Below are 22,145 nucleotides of genomic sequence, written 5' to 3' on the forward strand. Positions count from 1 at the left end.
AGGCCTACCAGGTCAGCGAACCAGGGACGCCTGGGCCAGTAAGGGGCTACCAACAGAACTTCCGCCCTTTCTATCAGTACTTTCTTGATTGCCCCTGGAATCGGGAAGTGGGGAAGGCATACAATAGTCCCTGGGGCCATCTGCACTGGAGAGCGTTGACCCCTTCTGCTCCCTGGGCAGGGAATTGAGCAAAGAACCTCAGGAGCTGCGTGTTCTCTGGCAATGCAAAGAGATCCAGAATTGGGCAGCCAAAGCGTTCCGTCATCTCCTGGAAGAGACTGGGATGCAGTTGCCATTCTAGTGGCCCTGCTCAACCAGTCTGCCTGCACGTTGGACACTCCCGAGATATGTTCTGCTCGTAGGGACAACAGGTTTCTCTCCACCCACCTGCACAATTGAGTTGCCTCCTGCATTAGAGATCTGGACCGTGTGCCCCCCTGCTGGTTTATGTGGGCCTTGGCAGCCACATTGTCCGTGAGGAGAAGAACATGTGTCCCCACCACCTCCTGCCTTAGATCCTTGAGCGCTAAGCGGGCAGCCCTGAACTCTAGCCAATTTATGTTGTGGGCGAGCACCTCTCATGACCACCTCCACTGGGTGACCTGGACTCCCAAGTGGGCCCCCCAACCATAGAAACTGGCGTCGATGGTGATGGTAATCCTCTGGGGTTCCCTGTACAAGCATCCCTGATCCATGGCTCAGGACTGCCACCAATGGAGGGAACGAAGAACTGGCAAGGGGACATGAACCCTCCTTGGAGAGTCGCCCCTGCTCGCCCTCTGGTAAGGGAGCAGGAACCACTGAAGGGGTCAGGCATGGAAGTGGGCCCAAGGGACAATATCGATGGACGATATCATTTTGCCGAGAGGTTGAGACAGGAAGATGATAGGCGCCTCTCTGGAAGACAGGATCAGCGACGTGACTTCCCTGATACTGTCTCGATGCTCCTGTGAGAGAAAAACCTGTCCAGCCAAGGTGTCTATGAGAGCCCCCAAATGCAAGAGCCGAATCGATGGTACTAGGTGGTATTTGTCCAGGTTTATCGAGAACCCATGCTCTCGAAGAATTCTGATTGTCGACCTCAGATCCTCCTCTGTCTGGGGTCTGGAAGAGGATGCTATCAGGATGTCGTCCAAATAGCATTGGATCCTTATGGGTAAGGCTCTGAGGTGTGCCACTACCGCTACCAAGAGCTTGGTAAAAGTCCGAGGGGCTGATGACAGGCCTAACAGGAGAGCCCTGTATTGAAAATGGTGGCCACCATAACAAAACCTCAGGAACTGACAGTGATTGGGGTGTATGGGCACATGGAGGTAGGCCTCTGTCAAGTCTACCGAGGCCAAAAATCTCCCTCCCACAGTCCCTCTAGAATGGAGTGGAGGGAGTGCATCTTGAACCTTCCGTAGATTAGATGTCTGTTGAGCCCTTTCAGGTTGAGGATTGCTCGCCATCCCCCCGAGGTCTTTGGAATCACAAACAACATTGAATAGAAACCCTGTCTCTCCTGGTCTACTGGAACCGGCTGGATGGCCCGAATGTCCAGCAGATGGTGGATCGCCAATTCCATGAGATCCCTCTTTGAAGGGTCCCTAGAGATGGGGCAGCACACAAAGGCTCTTGGGGTAGAAGAGAGAAACTCTAGAGAGAGACCCGACCGTAAAGTTGACAGGATCCAAGTGTCCGTCATGGTCTGTTCCCACCTCTGCCAGAACCATCCCAGACGGCCCCCTATGGGGGATGAGACTCGAGCATCACTTGTTGTGCCTGAAGGGTCTGTTGGAACCCCTAAAGGACTTTCTGCCCTCTTGCCTTTAACACCCTCTGGTGGCAAAGGCCTGTCTATCTGTCTGAGACGAGGATCTTTGGAAGAAGGGCCTACTTTGATGGGGAAAGCCTGCCCCAGCTTCCCCGTGTTTAAAGGAGAGCTTCCTGTAGTAGCGATGAGACCTGTAATCAAAGCGCCTCCCCTGGGAGGGCAGGATCTTTCACTTGTCCCTGGTTTCCATAAAAAAAAAAGGATCCAGGGCCTCCCCAAAAAGCCTTTCTCCCTTAAAGGGAGCCAACGCCAGTTTCCATTTGGTTCTGACGTCCATCTGCCAATTTCTCAGCCAGAGAAGCCTGTGTGCTGTTATGGAAGAGGCCATGGCTCTGGAAGAGAATTTGGCTGACATGAGGGTGGCATCAGCAGTCAGTTGAGCTGCAGCTATAATCTTATTCAGGTCCTGATGCACCCTGAGATCCTCAGGTGGGATTCTGCCCTATAGCTGCCTCAGCCACCACAAAGAGGCCCGAGTAAAAAAAGATGTGGTCATCGATGTTCTGATGGCCCAGGAGTCGGCTTGATGAGCTCTCCGGAGCTCCATCTCATCCTTCCAGTCCTCTGTCTTTAAAACATCCTCCGCATCAGGTGGGATGACAGATGAGGAAGCTAGGGCTACCACTGGGCCATCTACCTTTGGCATTTCCATAATGTCCAAAAGGTCCTTATCTACATTAAATAAGGTAGACTCAGACCCACTGGGGCGAATGTACATCCCAGGGGACTCCCACTGCTTTTTGATCAGGTTTAGAAACATCTAGGGCACCAGTACAGCGTCCACCACAGATGCTTTCTCAGTGAACAGGAAATCCTCCTGATCCTCTCCCTCCTTGGGAAGGTTCTGAGTAACCATGTCCTTTTTGAGATGAGCCATGCTCTTGGCCTTAACCAGCAGAGTCTTGAAAAGAGCCGGCTGGAAAAGGTCCTTAAAGGAGGGGGGACCTGCTACCTCCGACTCCTCCACCATTTTTTCACCCTATTTTTCTTTTTCTTGGTTGTTTTATTAAACCTCCGACTCCTCATCCGAAAAAACCCTTTCTGGAAGGAAATCTCTCTCGGAGCCAAGCCGAGCACTCTCTGAAGTGGATCGACTGTTCTGCAGAAGCCTGCCCCTGCCCCTGCAGGATTCCTCTGTTAGTGTCCAAATAAGATAGCTGGCGTAACTGGTTGACCTCTGCCTGCAATTCCTGTGTTATTGTTTGGGAGATCCACGCTCTCATGAAGGATGGCATTTCTTGCATCTGGGTCTCCTCAGGCTGTAAGCCAGCTGCTGTAGGTGTAAAGGTGGCTGCAGGCACAGGTCTGGCTCTGCTGGAGACTTGGTCTGCAGGTGCCACCATCGAGATCCCCTGAGATGGCTCAGAAAAATTGTGAGAGGTCTCAGCCCTGATTTGGAGGTTTCCCTGAAAATCCTGCATACTTGAGCCCCCAGGAGACCAGGCAGTCATATACTGCCTATCTGCCAGTTGGTCTGGCTGCCTGTCATCTTGAGGAGGCAAAGTTTGAGAGGTGGCTCTGTTTTCAGCCATCCTGGAATCTCTCACTGCCCTGTCAAACTGTTTGTCTATGGCTTTTTGTCTACATCTGGCCTGTCTATCCTCAGCCCTAGAGGGTCTCTTAGGGGCTAGATCCCTGGCTCTAATCCTAGCTGCTGCCTCCAGACCAGCAGACCTGGGCTTAGGAGATCTTTTTACAGCCTTCTCTCTACCCTGCTGAGGAACTAACAATTCTTGATCAGCTCCCTTGGCGGCCATCTTTGAGCCCGCAAAAATAACTGTCACTTGACAGGGGTAGAGAAAGGGAAAAAGAAGTAAAAAAACAAAAAACAAAAAATATTCAGCCTAAGCTGTCAGCTACAGCCACAGTAGCTGTCCACCACTTCAGGAGGCTAGCGCGACCCAAAGTGGTGAGCTCAGCCCAGCTCCACAATTCAAAAGCCGAGTCAGGGAAAAAAAAGTTGAAAAACAGCTGCCTCTTTGAATTACAGCAAGCCCTGACAGGTCAGAAGCTTTCAAGCTGCGCTGGCTGCACCGCAATTATCAGGCAGACTCAAGCATCTCGCAGCTGCCACGGTGCTCTGGGGACTGGGTGGGGAGGTCAGGATTTAATTCCGATGGCCAGAGCCCCCCCCCGGACAATCCTGCAGACAAATTGCAAGATTGTCCCCAAACAAAATAAATGGCCACTGCTGTCGAAAAGGGACAGAAGCATTTAGTGGCAGCTGCGGCTCATCCCAAGCAAGGGAAAGTGGATCGGGAGAAGGCGAGTTGAATAAGACACCGACTCCCACCCCAGCCCAGGCCAAACAGGCTCTCAGGGTCACTTCCACCCAAGTTTTGGCACAAAACAGAAAAAAACCCAGTCCACCAACAAGGATAGTCAAAAAATTAAAATAACAAGCAAAAAAACGGGAACTGGAAAAAAGGCTTGAAAAAAAATGAAAGTGCTAAACTGACAAGCTGGCTAGCTGTCAAACCTGATCTAAGCCTCTCTGTGAAAAAAGCTTAATCCAGGGGGTGAATATTCTTCTACAATCCTAACTATTCAGAGCCCTTAAAGGGTGGTCTGAACATGCTGAGACCGAGTGAAGAACTGGGGACTGTTACCAGGGGGTGTGTCCTCAGTTTTTCAACTCGGTCTGCAGAGCTAGGAGACTAGAGACTACCCCATCCTGGATTCTCCCTTTGGCTCAGTGGAAAAGGTCTAGAAATTAAGGGGGAAACATTTAAATTGCAAGCGTTTGCAGATGACAGTTTTAATCTTGGAAGAACCACAACAATTGAGGCCGAAACTCATGGAGATACTAGAAGATTATGGGGAAGCTGCAGGATTAAAAATAAAGAAAGAAAAAACTAAAAAGATCGTCAAGAACATGACGAACAAACAGAAAGAAAATCTTGCCAAGGGAATAGATATCCAGATAGGGATTAACATCTTGACAAGATGTACAACAATCAAAGAGGATAAGATAACTGTGTTATATATTTTTCAAATTTCATTATATTTGTAGAATGCAATGACAATAAAGATATTCTATGTTAAATTAGTGAAGCAAATAAAAGATTTGGAAAAATGGAGAACTCTGAGGCTTTCACTAATGGGTAGAATAGGTGTAATAAAAATGAATGTATTGCCAAAACTGCTCTTTCTGTTCCAAAATATACCCATAAAACTAGATAATTAGGATTAAATTAAAACTTTTACAAGAGGTTAAAGAAAGAAGTGGTTTTGGCTTACCAGATTGGGAAATATATTATCAAGCAGCAATGCTCACCAGGGTAAAAGATTGGATAACCTTAAAAAATAGAAGATTATTATCACTAGAAGGCCATGACTTCCAACTAGGTTGGTATGCATTTTTATGGTATGGCAACTACAGTGCACATAAATGTTTTCAAAGACACCAGATTAGACAAGCATTGTTCATGGTATGGAGTAAAATTAAACAGCAAATTTATATGGAAATTCCAGCTTGGTTATCCATTTTAGAGGCATTAATACATCCAAACTTTTTGAATCAAGAAAGAATTATCACATACAAGGAAATAATAAATAAAAAAAGGGAATTAAGTCCAGACAAGAGCTAAAAGAGCAAGGGGTAGATTTGGAATGGTGGACCTACTTACAAATTCAAACAAGATATGGGAAAGACATGATTAGTAGACAAGCCACAACACTACATTGCAGTTTTATTGGGGACAGATGACAAATTGATGAGGAAAATTTATAAATTCTTATTGGACTATAAAATGAATGACGAACAGGTAAAGGAAACGATGATGGTACGGGCCAAAATTTTTGGACATTATATAGATTTGGATAATTGGCAAACATTATGGGAGCGAAATAAAAAGATAACTTTGGCCACATCATATAAGGAAAACTTAGATAAGATGTTTTATAGGTGGCTCCTCCCTCCCGCAAGATTGGCTAAAATGTACAAAAATCTGTCACCTATTTGTTGGAAATGTACCCAAGAACATATTACCATACATGGTGATCCTGTGAGAAAACTCCGGAGTTTTGGCATAAGTTCCAGATGTGGTTAGAAGAGATGATGGGACAGAAAATAGAGTATAAATCGGAATTATTTTTACTTGGCATTATGACAGAAAGATATAGCAAAGAGGAGATTTACCTAATAGTACATATTATCACTGCAGCAAGAATGACTTTCACCCAAAAATATAAAGAGAGAAATTCCCAACGAAGGTGAGGTGATAAAAAAAGATATTGATATGTGGTGAAATGGATAGATTAATTCTAGAATTAAAAAATAAGGAAGAGACAGAATGCCACAAAATGTGGAACAAATTTTATCAATGGTGGGAAAAGAAAGGAAGGACCCAGAATAAAAAGTAGGCTCTGTAGAATGGGCAATTACGGATAAAAATGAATTGTACAAGTGTATAAATGCACAAATGTATATAAAATATGTATTATATCTGATAGCATGTATGACAAAAAAGGAATGTCAGGACAATTACACCATTTCCAATGTTTTAATAATTTAATCAATAAAATTGGGGGAGTAAATTAGACCTGCTTTTGAGAGACATTTCGGCAGAAATCAACAGAATAAAGTTAAACCTGCTCTGAATTCCTGAAATAATAAACTCAGTGAAGTGGTTCAATCTTCGTTGGGAATTCTGCTCAAGTGCCTTTGAAGCTAAGGTACCAGCAACATTCTTTTGACTGGACAGCCTTAAAACAATTCTGAACACTGGTGCAAAGGCTAAAGGAGAAGGAACTAGAATCATACTTTGTGGAATTGTGGTAAGCTTTTGGAATTATTGATAGTTTCCTTTAAAAATGCATCTTGAGCTTCCATTAAGCTCTGTGGTAGCCACAGAATACCGTACTTTGGCTTCAATAATATATCTACTGTATTTAATAGAATGGGACAAGAGAATGGTTAAATAGATTGGTGCAAAGTTTTTACAAATTTTATCTCATTTATCATTAAAAGAGATTTAATTGATGTTTTTCACCAAAATTTTCCATGAAAAACATGGAAATTTTATTTCTAACAGGAAAAACAATGTTTTAAATTTTTATTTCCTTACTTTAGGTTACTTACTGGCAGGAAGATACGCTCTGAAAAAGAAGCAATAGAGGTAAGTGTGTTGGAAGCCAGGTTTCTCCTTCAGTGCTTTAACAGAGCTACATCTCTTTTCTACTAAAATTTTCCCCACCGTCCATTATTTAGAAAATTATAAATTAGAAGTGACTGTGCTATCTATCAGCAATAAATAAATTGGAGTATATCAGATTTGATATACTGCCCCTGGTGTTTATTCCAATTTTGTAGTCATGATGTCTGAGCTCCTGCAATAAACAGATTCCACTATAGAGCTTACTTATCCTAAAACATTTCATTAAGCAAATCTGTTAATACATCTATATTTTTTGTCTGGGGTGTCTATTGATTTCAACCTTTAGCAACTAGTAAGATTCCTAGTTCCTGATATTATTTTATCCTTCAAATTCCTAACAATCCACATGTAAGACAAGTGGAATATTTTGTTCTCAAATTCTTGAAAATGCCTTGATGAGATTATACATAAAGAACTTTGCATTTCCTGGTGTTACTGTTGTTTATCTCCTGTTGCTATTAAGGAAGGGTATTTAAGGAACTATGCTCTTTTGGGAAATCAGTGTACTGGGAGTGGCTATTTCTTAGATTTGGTATCACCAGCCTTTCTCTAAAATACATGGACTTCATCTTCCAGAATGCATCAACCATCATAACCACTTTTTAGAATGTCTGGATGTGAAGTCTGTGTAGTTTGATGGATATCAAGATTGCAGAAGGCTGTGCTAAATCAAAATAAAATCAGTTGTATTATACATTGCACTGTTTTGGTACAATTGGTACTGTTTTCATGACACAATCCTGCCAATTATGTCTGTAGAAGTGCCGTTGATATCAATGACCATTGGATGTCCCATCCTGCTATTACTGCTTCAACATCTGTAGGCTGGATTAAAAGCAGTATATCTGATTCTTGCAGTAAAATATTTTGACATTAATTTTACTAATTATATTCTGTCAAAATGAAATTCTCATTCTAAGACAATATTATTAAATGTCAAATTAACTCTTTTAGCTGCAGTGACAGGCCCAACTTTAGTAGCCTGCAAATTAACAAGTTTTAAGGTTTAGTTTGGCCACCTGTTAAAATCTCTATTGAACAATTTTCTTCAACATATTGGTTTATTCCCATACAATATTATAAGACATAGGAAAATCTAAGCTTCAGACAAGTAATAAAACAGGGTTGTTGTAATGTCATCTCAGTCTTTTAATGTTCCATATTAAATGTAAAATCACCGAACCGGTAGTTACACCAGTCAGATCCCACCCCTGAAAATGACACTGCATTTTTCCACCATGTGCTCTTTTGTTCAGATATTCTCATTTTTTTCTGCTTCCTTGCAAAAATATCTTTCTTTCTGTTAGTGCCATAGATCTACTAACTGAATAAATCAGATCTAAAAGATTTATACATGCTTGAATGCATTGAAGCAATTTATTGCCAGAGAGATTTGATCTCTCATAAGGACAGTTTTAAATAATTGAAGCTGTGAAATTTTTTTCTTTGTGTTATATTTTATATAAAAAGGCATGCAGTTTAGACAGTTATGTCCCAAGAAGCAGAGTCACCATCTCACAAACACACAAATTAGTACTAATATATTTTTCTTCATATATTTGGAAAGGTAATGGATATGCTCCACAATATGGGACCAGAAACGGTTGTAATCACCAGCTCAGACCTTCAGGCACCTTCAGGAAACGATTATCTGATTGCATTAGGAAGCCAAAGGAGAAGTATGTTTTATTTTTAATCAATAGTCTGTTCTATTGTTAGAGCATTTACAGGTAGTATGACACTTATCCAATTTTTCCCATTTCTGTTAATACAAAGTAAAAGTAATGCTTTGTTTTCAGCTACTATTCAAATATATAAAGCACAAATTGCAGAAATATACAAACTTCATTCCAATAAATATTTAAACTGCAATCCTATCTCACTTGAGAGTATGAATTTTTGAATTAAATAGAGTTTGTTTCTGAGCAGATATCACTTAATGTTAGTCAGTGATTTTCTGTTTAATAGAACATTGCTTTGTTGTTGTAATAATGCTCTGTAAAATAATTTTATTTACAATATGAAGGAAGATGGTTGTAACTTTACCCTCTTCAGTAATAGTGCCAATAATATTCAAGAGATATATTAGGCAATTAAAAAAATAACATGTTCTGTTCTGATAAGCTGTATTTTAAGAATGGCTAGGTGTACTTGTTCCCATTACAATTTGCATTCTTTTAATGCTGACTTTTTTAAAATGGATGGGATTCACCATTCCATTATCTAGCTCTCACTCCTTTTAAAATAATTGGTTATATTGTACCTTTAGTATTTACTAAAGGAAATCAAACTATTCTGGTGCTGAATCACTTTATAAATGAACTTATGTGAGTTAGATATATCACCCACATCATGGAGAAGCCTCACAGGATCTGAAATGCCACAGAATTCTATATCATAAGTAGCTGTATGTTCCACAGGGTGAAAGAAAGCACTATGTATGAAACAGCTTTTCAGATGTGTTGACTCATTGGAGCATGTTATCGCAGTTCAGAAAGTGTAATTGAGTCAACAGAAAGTAACTAATTTCATTTCTAAAGATTCCAAGTTTTCATTTAAAGAGGAGACTTCAGAAAAGATACACATGCCTAAAGATTGAGGGCGGGGAGGGGGAATCCTTAATTCTGCAAAGTCCTCTAGCCCAATTCATTTCAGTGTCAAAGCCCAATACTTTATTTTTTCTCGTGCTCCCACCGAATTGCAACATGCATCCAATATTGTTCATAGCTTGTTCACTGTCAGTGCATCTTGTTCACTATCAGTGCATCACACTATAATGTATGACAAAGCTATGCTGAGATGTACTGTTCTATATGATTACATAGCTGAGAAGAATATAACTAACAGATAATAATGCCTTATTAGCTACAGCAGATGGCACTATAGTGACACAAAGGATCCGAATGGAATCTCCCAAAGTAGATGCTGTCTTTGTTGGAACAGGAGACCTATTTGCTGCTATGCTCTTGGCTTGGACTCACAAACACCCAGACAATCTTAAGGTATGGATTGGGTTTTTTTTCATTTCCTCTCTGTATCAGTTACAGAAAAAAAACACATTTGTCTGCTCTCAACAGGATCAAGATATTTTACAAAATAAGTCTATGTATTAGGTTAGTAAAAGTCTGGGTGGCCATAAAATAATTCTAAAATAAAGTGAGACTCTTATTTGGAAATGATGCTAAGCTTCTGTTTTAACATAATAAGAGTGATCATGGACAGACTTTGGACTGATGTTAAAACAGAGTATATAGTTTCACCCACCAAAGGAAAAAAAACATAACAAACCAACTTCTGTCAGGATTAGTATGGTGTGTCAGTTAGGACAGCATTTCTATAATAGGGAAATAGTTTAAAAAGTAAAACACTTTTATTTGTATTTCTTATCCAATTTAAATAATTAAACTGTCAATCAATATATGTGGCCAGAGACAGTGAAGTGGTAATACTGTAAAACTTTTTTTTCCTTTTTACAATTGCAGATGGCCTGTGAAAAGACAGTATCAGCAATGCAACATGTTTTGCAAAGGACCATCAAAAGTGCAAAGGGTAGGTCAATTTCATAATGATTCTGTATACAGTTATTTATTTATTTAGCATATTGTTCTGTATACAGTATATTCATTTATTATTAGAAGGTTTTCTAAAAAGTGCCATTGCTGAGTGACTGAACATGTGATTTGCTCAAGTCCCCAGTTCAGTTTCCTGTACCTCTAGTTGAAAGGATCAAGTGGACAGATAATAAAGGAGATTAATGAGACTTCTGTGTTGATTCTATTGTTGATCTATTCATATAACATAGTAACTCGTGGTTTACCTTATGGTTTAATGAATTATGGGTTTGAACAACACATGAAACTATGCATTACACAGACAAAACTCACAAGGAGCTAATTATTATATTTAGCCCAATCTGTTATGTAAATCCAGTAGGTTGCTGAGTCCCATTATGATTTCCACTAAGTCATAATGTGATTTGTGGGGAGCATTATATAAGGTGAGAATCCACTCATATATTGGTTTACATTATGTGTAAAACAAGCTACCATTACTTCTTCAGTAATAGTGACAACAATAGTATTATGTAACAATCCAGCCAAAATAAGTCAGGTTTATATGCAAGTGTCCTCGCAGTTCTGATTAAATTAATCAATTGTTAATATGCTACAGATATTTTCAAAAAAATTATACCTCTGTGAGAAAGTAATTTAACTTTCAACAAATCTGTATGTTTGATCTTTAAAATTAGTTGGATCCAGTTAGAAACAGGAAGAAAAATTATGATGCTCTATTCTCTTATCTTTCTTTCATCTTACATATAGAAGGTATTGCAAGAGCCACTGGCATAAATAGTTTCAAAGTGGAACAGACCAGGTGCATTAAAATGACAACTCTTCTAATTTCCAGCCAGTGTGATGCTGGAATGGGGAAAGTTGCCCCATTTACAGAAAATAGTTCTGATTATGAATATGGGCTACAGGATGGATTGGCAGGGTGCTGAATAAGTAGAGATAAAATTGCCAATGTTTTCTAGTCTGCTTTTCATTGTAAATACAACTTCAAAGTACAAATAAGTAAACCATAAAATGCAGTTTTCAACATATGAAATTAAAATAACAGAACAAAAAGAAGATAGCAATAACTCTGAGACACATGCACACATTTTTTTCTCTTGATTGGCTGGCAACATTGTGTTTCCTGTATTGGAGGCTTTTAAGTGTGGCTTGGCTCCGAGTAAACGGACAGCTATCATTTATTAGGAAGCTAGGTTTCATCTGTGTGCCTAGTTGGGATGTGTTTGAGCTGGGGTCTGTTTGTGCCCAGGTGTTTGCTTGGCCAACACAATGCTGCCAGCCAATCGAGACCAAAAAAACGCTACAAAACAGACAGAAGTTATTAGAAACACCAATCAAGCAGAACACAGCAAACTCCAAGACCAATAAACACAGACCAAGACTCCCAACCAATCAGGATGAAGAAAAAAACCATTCTAACACAGCAGTAGGCTAGCACCAAATTTAAAACAGAAGCGGCTGTGAAAGCCTGATTCACAGATGAACACAATACAGAAGCCTGATGATGGCAGATGAGATTCTGCCAAAATGTTGCTATAGCTTTAAAAGCACAACTATAATGACGTGGGAAAATACCTGAACAAAGCTGAATTATGTGTGTGTGTGTGTGTGTGTGTGTGTGTGTGTGTGTGTGTGTGTGTGTTCTGTTTTCACAGGTACTTACATGTATGGTATTCAGCCTGGCTTGTGGTATGGAAAAATGCAGTAAAAAAGCTGGAACACACTTTCTCACTAGTCCAACACATGAAAGCCACAGGTCATAGCATCAATGGCACCAAAACCCTAGCCACTATAGAAAACCCCAGCCACAGAATTATCAGAGAAGCCATAGAGATTGAAAAAAAACCTGAAAGCATGAATAGAAGAGATGATTCCACCAGAATCATCTCTTCAATTCAATTATTGGAAGCCTGCACTCACAAACAAACAAAATCTCCGCATCACAAGCCAGGCAAACACCTGGGCACAAACAGATCCCCCCTGATACCTCCAGCTCAAACACACCCCAACCAGGCACTGAGATGAAACCTAGCCTCCTAACAAATGATAGCCGTCCATTTACTCGGAGCCAAGCTGCACTAAAAGCCTCCAATACAGGAACACAATGTTGCCAGCCAACCAAGACAAAAAAAGCCACAAAACAGACAGAAGATATTAGAAACCCCAATCAAGCAGAACACAGCAAACTCCAAGACCAATAAACACAGACCAAGACTCCCAACCAATCAGGATGAAGAAAAAAACCACTCTAGCACAGCAGTAGGCTAGCCCCAAATTAAAACTGAAACAACTATAAAAGTCTGACTCACAGACGAACACAATACAGAAGCCTGATGATGGCAGATGAGATTCTGCTGAAACGTTGCTACAACTTTAAAAGCACAACTATAATGATGTGGGAAAATACCCGAACAAAGCTGAATACCATACATGTAAGTACCCACGAAAACTTAAGAATACACACACACACACACACACCTATATATATATACATGACTTCATGAAAACACAAATATAAATTGGGTTGGTTATGTGGGTGACTCATTTTATGATCATGATTTACGACTGTAATGAACAAGTTCCATTATGATCATACATCTACCTGTAAATAAATTAATATCTTCCAACAGTCAGAGAGAGCAGACTAGATTTATTTCCCAGAGATAGGCATACAAATATTTGGGATCATTACAAAAAAACCTGCATACCTGAGACTCACAGATTTCACAATTCTATTAATGTTCCATATATTAAATCTTCATGCACTGATCTTAAAACTGTAGTAGAAGGACAGTAACGTTTATTGATGATAGGAGAGGTGTAGGTTTAGGAAAACTGAGATTTTCTTATGCGCTGTTTTATGTTAATATTTAATTTCCATGGTGTTGTGTTTTTTGTTTGTTTTCTTTTAAGCCCAAGCTGGAGAAGGAAACAAACCTAATTCAGCCCAGCTGGAACTGAGGATGGTCCAAAGCAAAAAGGACATAGAAAATCCAGAGATAATAATAACTGCTACTGTGTTATAAAGGTTGTGTACCTCCTAACAACGCACAATGTATTGATGTCTTCATTTTCTTTCCTGTAAATTGTGATGTTTGCCTTAGATCTGTGACAGAAACCTGACTTCCATGAAATAGTGCCCAGCATAGATGAGATCCACTACCAAGCACATGTGCTGGCCTTGCTTGAATTAAGAGAAAAAAAGTTAGGTGTGTATTACAGCTCCCTCCCAGGTATTAAAATGGCTGTCAAATTAATTTTATTTCATTATAAAACCTGGGTATAAGCACACAAGGTTTCCTGCCTTGCCAAAGATTTCAAGACTGCATTTTTAGTGAACCAAGTGACTGGAGTATATAAACTGGTAAAGTGTCATGTGCCAATTAAGTAGTTTACCATTTCCCTTAAATGAAGAGTTTTGGTAGCCTGCTAAAATATTCAGTACCTCAACTGTTTTGGAGCATAAGAGAGGTTCAGGCAATGAAAGGGGATGGGTGGGTGGGTTTTTAGGTACTCTACACAGGCCTTGGAGGTATAACATGTCTGAACCATTCCCATCTGTGAATAAATCCAAGATTCCACTGTCCAGAGGTGCTAATCCTTTAATATTGAACTATTAAAAATATCCCATGTCATATTTTTGCTTAGAAAGAAATGATGATGTGTAGAATATAATGGTGATTCTACCTCTGATAGAATAGGCTTGATTCAATTTTATCAGCTTTTTCCTTACTGATATACTTACTGAGTATCCCAGTTTATCTTCTGACAACTAGGAGTGACATGAAAGGCTATGTGTTACATATTAAGACCAATTCACTGTTTATTGCTGCGAGTGAGAGTATTCCTGTTTTATGAATGGAGAATTAAATTAAAGCACCATCTAATAAATCAGTTACATCAGAGGCAGAGTTTTAACACACTAAGCATTGCTGTTGCAGTTTCTACCCCTTTCAAAAACAAAGCACACTTTCTGGAAATGAACATAGATTTTTCTGGGAGTTTAACGTCCATTAATATTGATTAACCAGTACAGACTAATCTCAAGAATTTACAGTTATTAATAGTTTACTCTAAAATAATTCAGTCGTGCGTTGCAGTGAAATGTAAACATGTCTAAATATTCTGGAAGTCAGTAAAATACAGGACTTCTTTTGCATGCAATCTCTTTTAATATACTGGTGTAGGCTTTCGTGGCCAGTATCTGTTGTGCTGTGTTGGGCTTTAGGGTTTAGGGATGGTGGCCTAGACAACAGATTTTCTGATGTTTCACTGGCAACTGTGATTGTGGCCATCTTTGCCTCTGAAGATACCAACCACAGTTGCCAACTAAGCATCAGGAACCTGTTGTCTAAACCTCAGTTAGTAAACCGTGAAGCCCTACACTGCCCAATCTCTTTGAAATTACCAAATTAGCTTTGATTCTCTTTATCTTAAGATCATGCACAATTAATTTTAAATTTATCTCTCATTTCTTTTCCCCATTGTTGATTTTTCCGTAAGTTATATGGAACAGAAAAAAAACAGGGTATCATATCAATCCACAATCCACATCTTCTTTACAGGTAACCAGGGTATTTTCATTATTTCTATTAAATATCATTTTCTTGGGACATCTTTGAAACTCGGATTCTTGCAAAAGTGCTGTCATTAACATGTGAAACTCTTGAAGCAACCTGTGAATTCCATTCTTAGAATCTGAAAGACTTACTAACTTTCATTTATTAAAAATATTTAAATGATCCTTTATCATACACCTGAAGGGTTTTTTCTTTCTTTCTCCAAAGTGGTCTTCAGCATCAAACAAGTTTCTCACTTGTGGCCTATTTTAGGGCTAGGGCAATATAAGACCTTCTCTGTCTTGTGGAATAGCCTTTCAGTAATGTGTAGGCATTAATATCTTTGATAAGCATGACAGCAGAAAGGGACAGACTACCTACATCTTACCTGTGGAAAGAATTAAAATGTAAAAAGCACTAGCACATCATTGATTGCTTTCATAAACTACATTGCCCAAATATTGCCCACATGCCCTGTCCCAGCCTTTCAGTATTTAATCATAGCATCTGTATTTGAAGCTAAAAGACATTTTGAACCACTTCCTAGACCCTGAACAGTTTTGGAAGCCATATTTTGCCTGAAAATGCCAATATAAGTCCTTTTGGAGAAGGTAGCATTTCTTCCTCCAGCTATCTGATCATAGCTTCAAGCATTCCATTAAATGAATCAATCTCATTTTGGTAGAATTCTGATTTCAGGTTTTCAGGTCAAAGCACAATAGATTCCGACACTGTCTCCCACATCTCTGTATCATCCAGATATATCTTGACTGGATACCTGGTTTGCTTTAGAAATAACACTTTTAGAAGTTTTATTTAATAGTTTAGACCAATGGAACTCTTATTTCTTTTGGGGTTTTTTTTTTCCTTTGTCTCTTTTTCAGAATGTTTACTTTGAATAAGAATTCCTTTCACCTACTCTTTTAATTGTTGGAGGCAAAATACAAACATATGTTTCTTGTTAAAACATATTCAACAGATCTGAGAGAAATATATTCCCTTTAAGATAAAATCAAAATGCAAACACTGTATCTGAAAAAGTATTTCTCTTGTTGAAATATGGAAAAATTCTATAATTGACTGAAATTTGTAGTCATTTATGTATTGTTACCATTTCCATGAAATAACCTTTAAGAAGTTAAAGTGTAGGAAATGTGACAATCTACTACAGCATGAGATTCCTGCCAACAGAACCAAACAAAACAGTTATGTCAACAATTGCCATTCTAACTTTAAAAAAAATCCAATATCACTGTTCACTGCCCTACCTAGATCCAACACAGTATTTAGACTGGGGGAATATAGTTTTGAGGGGAAAAAATATATCTGAGCAGAGACTTTACATCTGTTAAGCCTATTTGGACATTTAAAAGATTCCAGAAAATATCAAGGATTAAAGTTGCATTCTACTTATATCACTACTCATAATTTGGGGAAATTTGAAAATAAACAATCATAATTCTTGCCCTGCACTCCTACTAGGTGAATTAGTGCCATGATATTCCTAAATCTGGAACAACTATATTGAGGCACATCATCTTTAATAGAAAAATAGATATTTAAAGCTGCAATAATCAAAAATATGCTACCAGTTGAGCTGATAATGCCATTTCCCTTGTCATAAGTTAACTAGTATGTATCAACTCAAATTGAGCATTTGGAATTTGAGGTTTTTTTTAGATAAATGGGAATCACTTTATTTTTAAAGAAAAAGTGAATGTTTATTCAATACAGAATTTTAATTATGTCAAACCTTCTCAAATGCCTTCTCTTGTAGAATAATCACCAAGCCAGTACAACTGTAACCTTAGCCAGGCATCCAGCTAGTCTGGAGAGCAGCAAAATATTCCTTTTGGAGGAAAGCAAAGATCCCTTCAAAATCAACCTACATCTTCATTTTATAATAAATTTTAAATATTACTTTAAAATGATGTATTTTAATACTAAATATTATTTACCTGTGTTTTTAATTCTGTGCTGGCTAATTTTATTCATTCCCCTAATTTTGAGGAAAAACCTACAGTGTTGCTCCTGCTATAGACATTGATTCTTATGTTTTGAGACTCAACATGAAGTAACTAAAGAAAAGGAAATATAAAAATTCAGTATGTTATCACTGATCATTTGGTAGTTGCTGAGGTTTTTAATTGCTTTACATTATCTGGTTACATATACAGTAAATCTACATATTGCAAAGAACAGTGATTCAGTTTTCCTATGACTGTTTTTTCTTTTAGACAACCAGTTCCAAATACTTTTGGAATCAGAAGTATACAAAGCTACTAACAAATACTTTATATATTGGCATATTCATTTAAAGGAAAGAACATTTCACAGAGTACTTGTCCTACTTATAGGCTCATCCTTGTCATTTTTATCCTCAACTGCGTTTTAATATATACACTATTAGAGATGACTGTTCCCCAAGTGTACCCATCAAGTACTAGCACTATCCTCATACATCTCTCTCTCCCCCTCCCTCCCTCCCTCTCCCTCCCTCCCTGTCTCTCTCCTTCCCTCCCTCCATTTTTTCTCCAAAGAGCAGTGAAATGGATCAGAAGAGAGGCAAGGGTTTACTATAGTCATAGGTGGGTTTGGGTAACACATAAGCATCAAAATTTCTAAATAAATCCTGCAGAATGCTTTTTTTTTTTAATGCTCTGCTCTTGCATGGAATCTTACCATTCTTCTGTGGGAACTCAGGATAAGATAATTATAGGATGAGATAATTTTGGCATTACAAAACTGCACTTATGTGCTTGGCATCTTCACTATTGTGTGAGATTGTATAACGGTATCCACTATTTCTAAAGGTTACCAGTCCCTGTCATAAACCATAACAAATTCATTGGCTGATTTATACAAACAATAAAGTGGTTTCTTGGCTTGGCTTTAGCCATTATCCCGAAGTGTGAACCCAACTATGTTTTTCAGCATCAGCAACTTAGGATACTTTAATGCAAGGAACCAGACTCTTTCTCTCTCTTTCCGTGCGCATGCGCACAGGAACACACACACACACACAAAAAAAAATATATGGACACAAAGCTGATCTGAGCTAACTGATCTGGCCTAGCTGGATAAGAAACATGTTGAAATTAAAGAAATTAAATAGTGTGTATTTTAATACTGGCAGAAGTATAACCATGTTGACATATATCACTAAATTGAAAAACTACTACTACTACTTTTTAGTAGTTGTTTTAACAAAAATAAATGGTGGTGATCATTTGTTGCTCATATGTATCCCACTTTTTGCAAGGACCATTGATTTCAGTATATCTGTGAAAGTAATTTTTATTACTGTGGTTTGAATTGTTTATGATTCACAAGAATTATATTCTTTAAAAAATGTGTAACTGGATTCTGGCACGCTTAGATTTTAAACAAAATAGCTTCAGAAGATGACAATGTTGTGCACAGAAATCAATAACAGGAAAATAGTTAAGCAATTAATTATCTTCCTGAACTTATTTGTTCTTTAAAATATACTGAGTGAGGAACCTCTAATACATTTGCACATACTGTAATCTTTTACTAGCTCCTCAGCTGGACCAAAATTCATGTAAAATGAAGCTTAATTTAACATATTTAATACTTTCTCACCACCTTGAACATAATAAAATGTAGAAAATGAGTAGAAACATGCATGTGAAAACATACAAATCCTTGCATTATAACATGCTTTTGACAAGCATGTACATATATTAAAACTGCTTTATTTTTATATTTCTTTATCAAATTGTATTCAAAATGCAGCAAATCTGATCAACGCAATACTTTACAAAGAATTTAGAGGACCAAGATTTCTAGCTAAAGATACTGCCTTGTTGAGTTCCCTGATTTGTAATCTTGACTGGGTGATGTTAATTATTGTCTGTCTGATACTGTGATCATATTTGTTTCTTGATTCATAATATATAGCAGGAAAGATTGTAATAAAAGTATGTTTAATCAATATGACTCTGCATAACTATGGTTAGATTTTCTTTTTGTTGTAAACTACATCAAATTTAAACAATACCAGATTAATTTTATAGTGCTGTTAAATCAGGTGGCCTTTAATTTTTTTTATTACTTCATGTGAACATGTGCATGATGAGGATCATAATGTGAATGATGACTGAGCATCATTATCAGCATGGGAAATGTCTGAAGAGAATTAACAGTCAAGTAACCATGAGTTCATACAAAGGGCTCAATCTACCTTGAAAAATTAGCATTTTCATTCTAAAGTGACATAGTTATCTCTATCCCTTAATTAAGTCATATGGAGAAGACCTATACAAAGCATTGGATGTTTTATTTGGAATATTCATGAGCACAAAGGTAGCACATGTCTGTAGTGCATTAAATCAGCCATTTTGTTTCCCAAGACTAAGCGGCTGTTTTAAAGTATTGCATGCAGGACCAAAAGTACCTTTTGGAGATCAATTCCAAAGGACTACATAGCCCTTGTAATTAGGTTTTAATCTACATAAAGTGTAGATAAAGTGGATGATGAACATTTCATTACATATTCTGCACCTAGTTTGATATGTTTACAAAGTAAGGTAGGGATATTCTAAGTGACTGAATCTACAACTGAACTTTAGTAATTGCCAGATGTGTAACAATAAATTTAATGTTTTTCCCTACTTTTGATCATTGTTGATTTGGTGGATCTAATCCCGGCAATAAACCATGGCCTTTAGATTAAGGCTAAGGGGATAGTGGGTTGATCAGTGCTTGCTACTACATTAAATTACCTTTGCACTCTCACATTCAGTATGACGATAGTTGGGAAAGGGTAGAAACGGACTGTATTAATGATCAATTATTCTGATCTGTGAGCTGCTTACACAAAAATCTGTATTTACAAGAACTGGAAACTTCTAATGGGAAAAGAATACTAGAGCCAGCAATATCAACTAATTAGTAGACCCCTCTCATTCCATTTTTTTCCAAGAGTCTCCTGCTTTTAAACTTGAAATGTTGTGGGCCATGTCTGTTTGTGATGTAAACTGTGGCCTAATATTTCTCCTGTCCAAATGGATCATAGTTAGAGATCATCCTGTACAAACTTAAATCATATTAATCACAAGGTAACATGACTTGGAGTGCTAGTTGAACAAAGTTGCAATTCGAGAACCTTATTGAAGTATTTCATTCAAATGAAAAACATTGTGTTAAGTGTTGAGTACTTAATAGATCACCTGCATGGGAAATGGTATTAGAATTCCGACTTAATTAGAAAACTGAACTTCCTCCTTTAGGGATGCTATACATGCAAGTGCATTTTTTGCTTTCTCAGATTTTTAAGTGTAAAATTTAGTCCTTAAAATCAAACCTAAAAGAATGGAAGTGTTTGTGGTGGAATTGGCAAAATATAAAAAGCAAATATAACAGCAAAGAAACACATTACTCTCTTGCTTCCATTTGGAGTGAAGTGAGGCTATGAGAAGAGGGTGATATTTTGACCAACTGCATTTACTATTTTCCAAAATTCTAGTTCTAAGTCTGGATAATGCCATCCAAAGACAATTGATACCTGTGCAACTGGAACTGGTACTCCAAGTTTGCCTACCTTTTTGAGCAAAAATGTATTCTTGAACTTATTCTTGTATTTGAAATCATGATTTGGGTGCATTTAAAGAACACACAGTAGAGGAAGCACATAAAAGTTACTGCTAAATTGTGTCATATGTTAATAAGTGGAAATTATGTGTATCTTTGACATATTGCCTTTCATTGCATTGCTAATTAGAATAATAGTTGTGTCTAGAAGAATGTGGCATGTGTAGTCTGTGTGTGTGTGTGTGTGTGTTGAAGTTCTATGTACATGAAATTAATGTAGAAATTAAGGCTTAGCAGTGCAGGCCTTCAGCAAGGGAAATAAAATTATATATTTTTATAGACAGTTGTACAATTTTAGGTCTCAGCTACAGTACATCACATCAGCTTCTTCCAAGAATGTAAAGCTGCAAGATTGGATAGAAGAGGGTGGCTGTGGAAATGAGAAAGAGAGTTCAATCAACCCCAACAGCCCTAGATGGATTTAATTAATAAAGATGCCTTTGAAATATATTTTTAGCTCTAAAATATTAAATGGAAAATATTTATGAGCAAACTTTCTATGTCTATGACATTTGTGTAGTGCTTTGTATTGAAGAAATCAAATGGTTCTATGTTTATACTTCTTATTAATTGTTCTTGAGTTGTAGGGACAATAAGTAGACAAATAATTTTTATTCCAGAAAAAGGAATCTATGTGATGTGCAGTTGTGTATAACTGTTAGTGGCCACTGTCCCTATGAAGAATGTTGTTTGTATATTTTCTGGTTTGGCACATGTGACTTTTATCCATTTTGTAGTAAAGTTTACATGCTAAAATATGTAATAAGTAGAAAGATAATAAAGTCAATGAACAATCTAAGTGAAGACCAAGGTTTAATTCCTGTTGAACAAAGTGCAACTTAAGAGAGTCCTTTTAAAAAAATTAATGTACTTTTTTTTAAAAGGAATCTCTTAAGTCTTGTGTTTCATTAAAATAGCTGAACTAGTGATGTTATGATTCTTCGGAAGGTCCCTCGTAAGTTTGCTCAAATTAATGAGGCATATATGTCCCAAAAAAAGCATATAAAGAGAAAATTATTTTCTAGGAGAATATATTCTTTAGATGTAATCATAAAAGAATGGAAATGGTTAAAAGAATTTTAAAAAAACCTTCAATTTTCTAGGTTAGATGCTATAAAGTAATAAAAAAGAAGAATATTATGGGATATTAGTTTTCTATTTTCTTCTTCAATGGAAGAATTATCTTTTGCATTACAGGTTACAATATATTCTTGCACAAAGCCACCCATGAATTTTTAACTAGTATACCATAAAAAATGTGCCACCTGCAGATAAGCTGACCCTCAATTTTTTCCTATATTTTAATATTCACAACTGGCTTATCTGTGGGTGCAACATTTTTCATTTCATTTTGGTTTAAAATTTGAGGGTCTGTTTCTACAGGTGGGCTTACTAATGAGTATGTACAGAATATATGGAT

The 22,145-nt window shown here is 37.7% G+C and overlaps 1 protein-coding gene across 4 annotated transcripts in view; it reads left to right on the plus strand.

Annotated features, from left to right (window-relative positions):
* The window catches only part of PDXK (pyridoxal kinase), a 92,069-nt gene extending 73,002 nt beyond the window's left edge, over positions 1-19,067 (plus strand). For 2 of the 4 annotated variants that reach the window (XM_087937676.1, XM_087937678.1), the window contains exons 7-12: positions 6,891-6,936; positions 8,543-8,654; positions 9,841-9,977; positions 10,458-10,524; positions 13,464-13,578; positions 16,887-19,067. In XM_087937676.1, coding sequence (XP_087793802.1) covers positions 6,891-6,936; positions 8,543-8,654; positions 9,841-9,977; positions 10,458-10,524; positions 13,464-13,576 — 475 coding nt within the window. In that variant the 3' untranslated portion in view covers positions 13,577-13,578; positions 16,887-19,067. Of the gene's footprint in view, positions 1-6,890; positions 6,937-8,542; positions 8,655-9,840; positions 9,978-10,457; positions 10,525-13,463; positions 13,605-16,886 lie in introns of those variants that run through there. The other 2 variants (XM_026713677.2, XM_087937677.1) reach the window with 1 other exon arrangement.
* The last annotated feature ends 3,078 nt before the right edge of the window (positions 19,068-22,145 follow it).

The sequence above is a fragment of the Pseudonaja textilis genome, chromosome 7 (assembly GCF_049901715.1).
Source record: "Pseudonaja textilis isolate UNSWEBS1 chromosome 7, rPseTex1.2, whole genome shotgun sequence".
Lineage (NCBI taxonomy): Eukaryota > Metazoa > Chordata > Lepidosauria > Squamata > Elapidae > Pseudonaja > Pseudonaja textilis.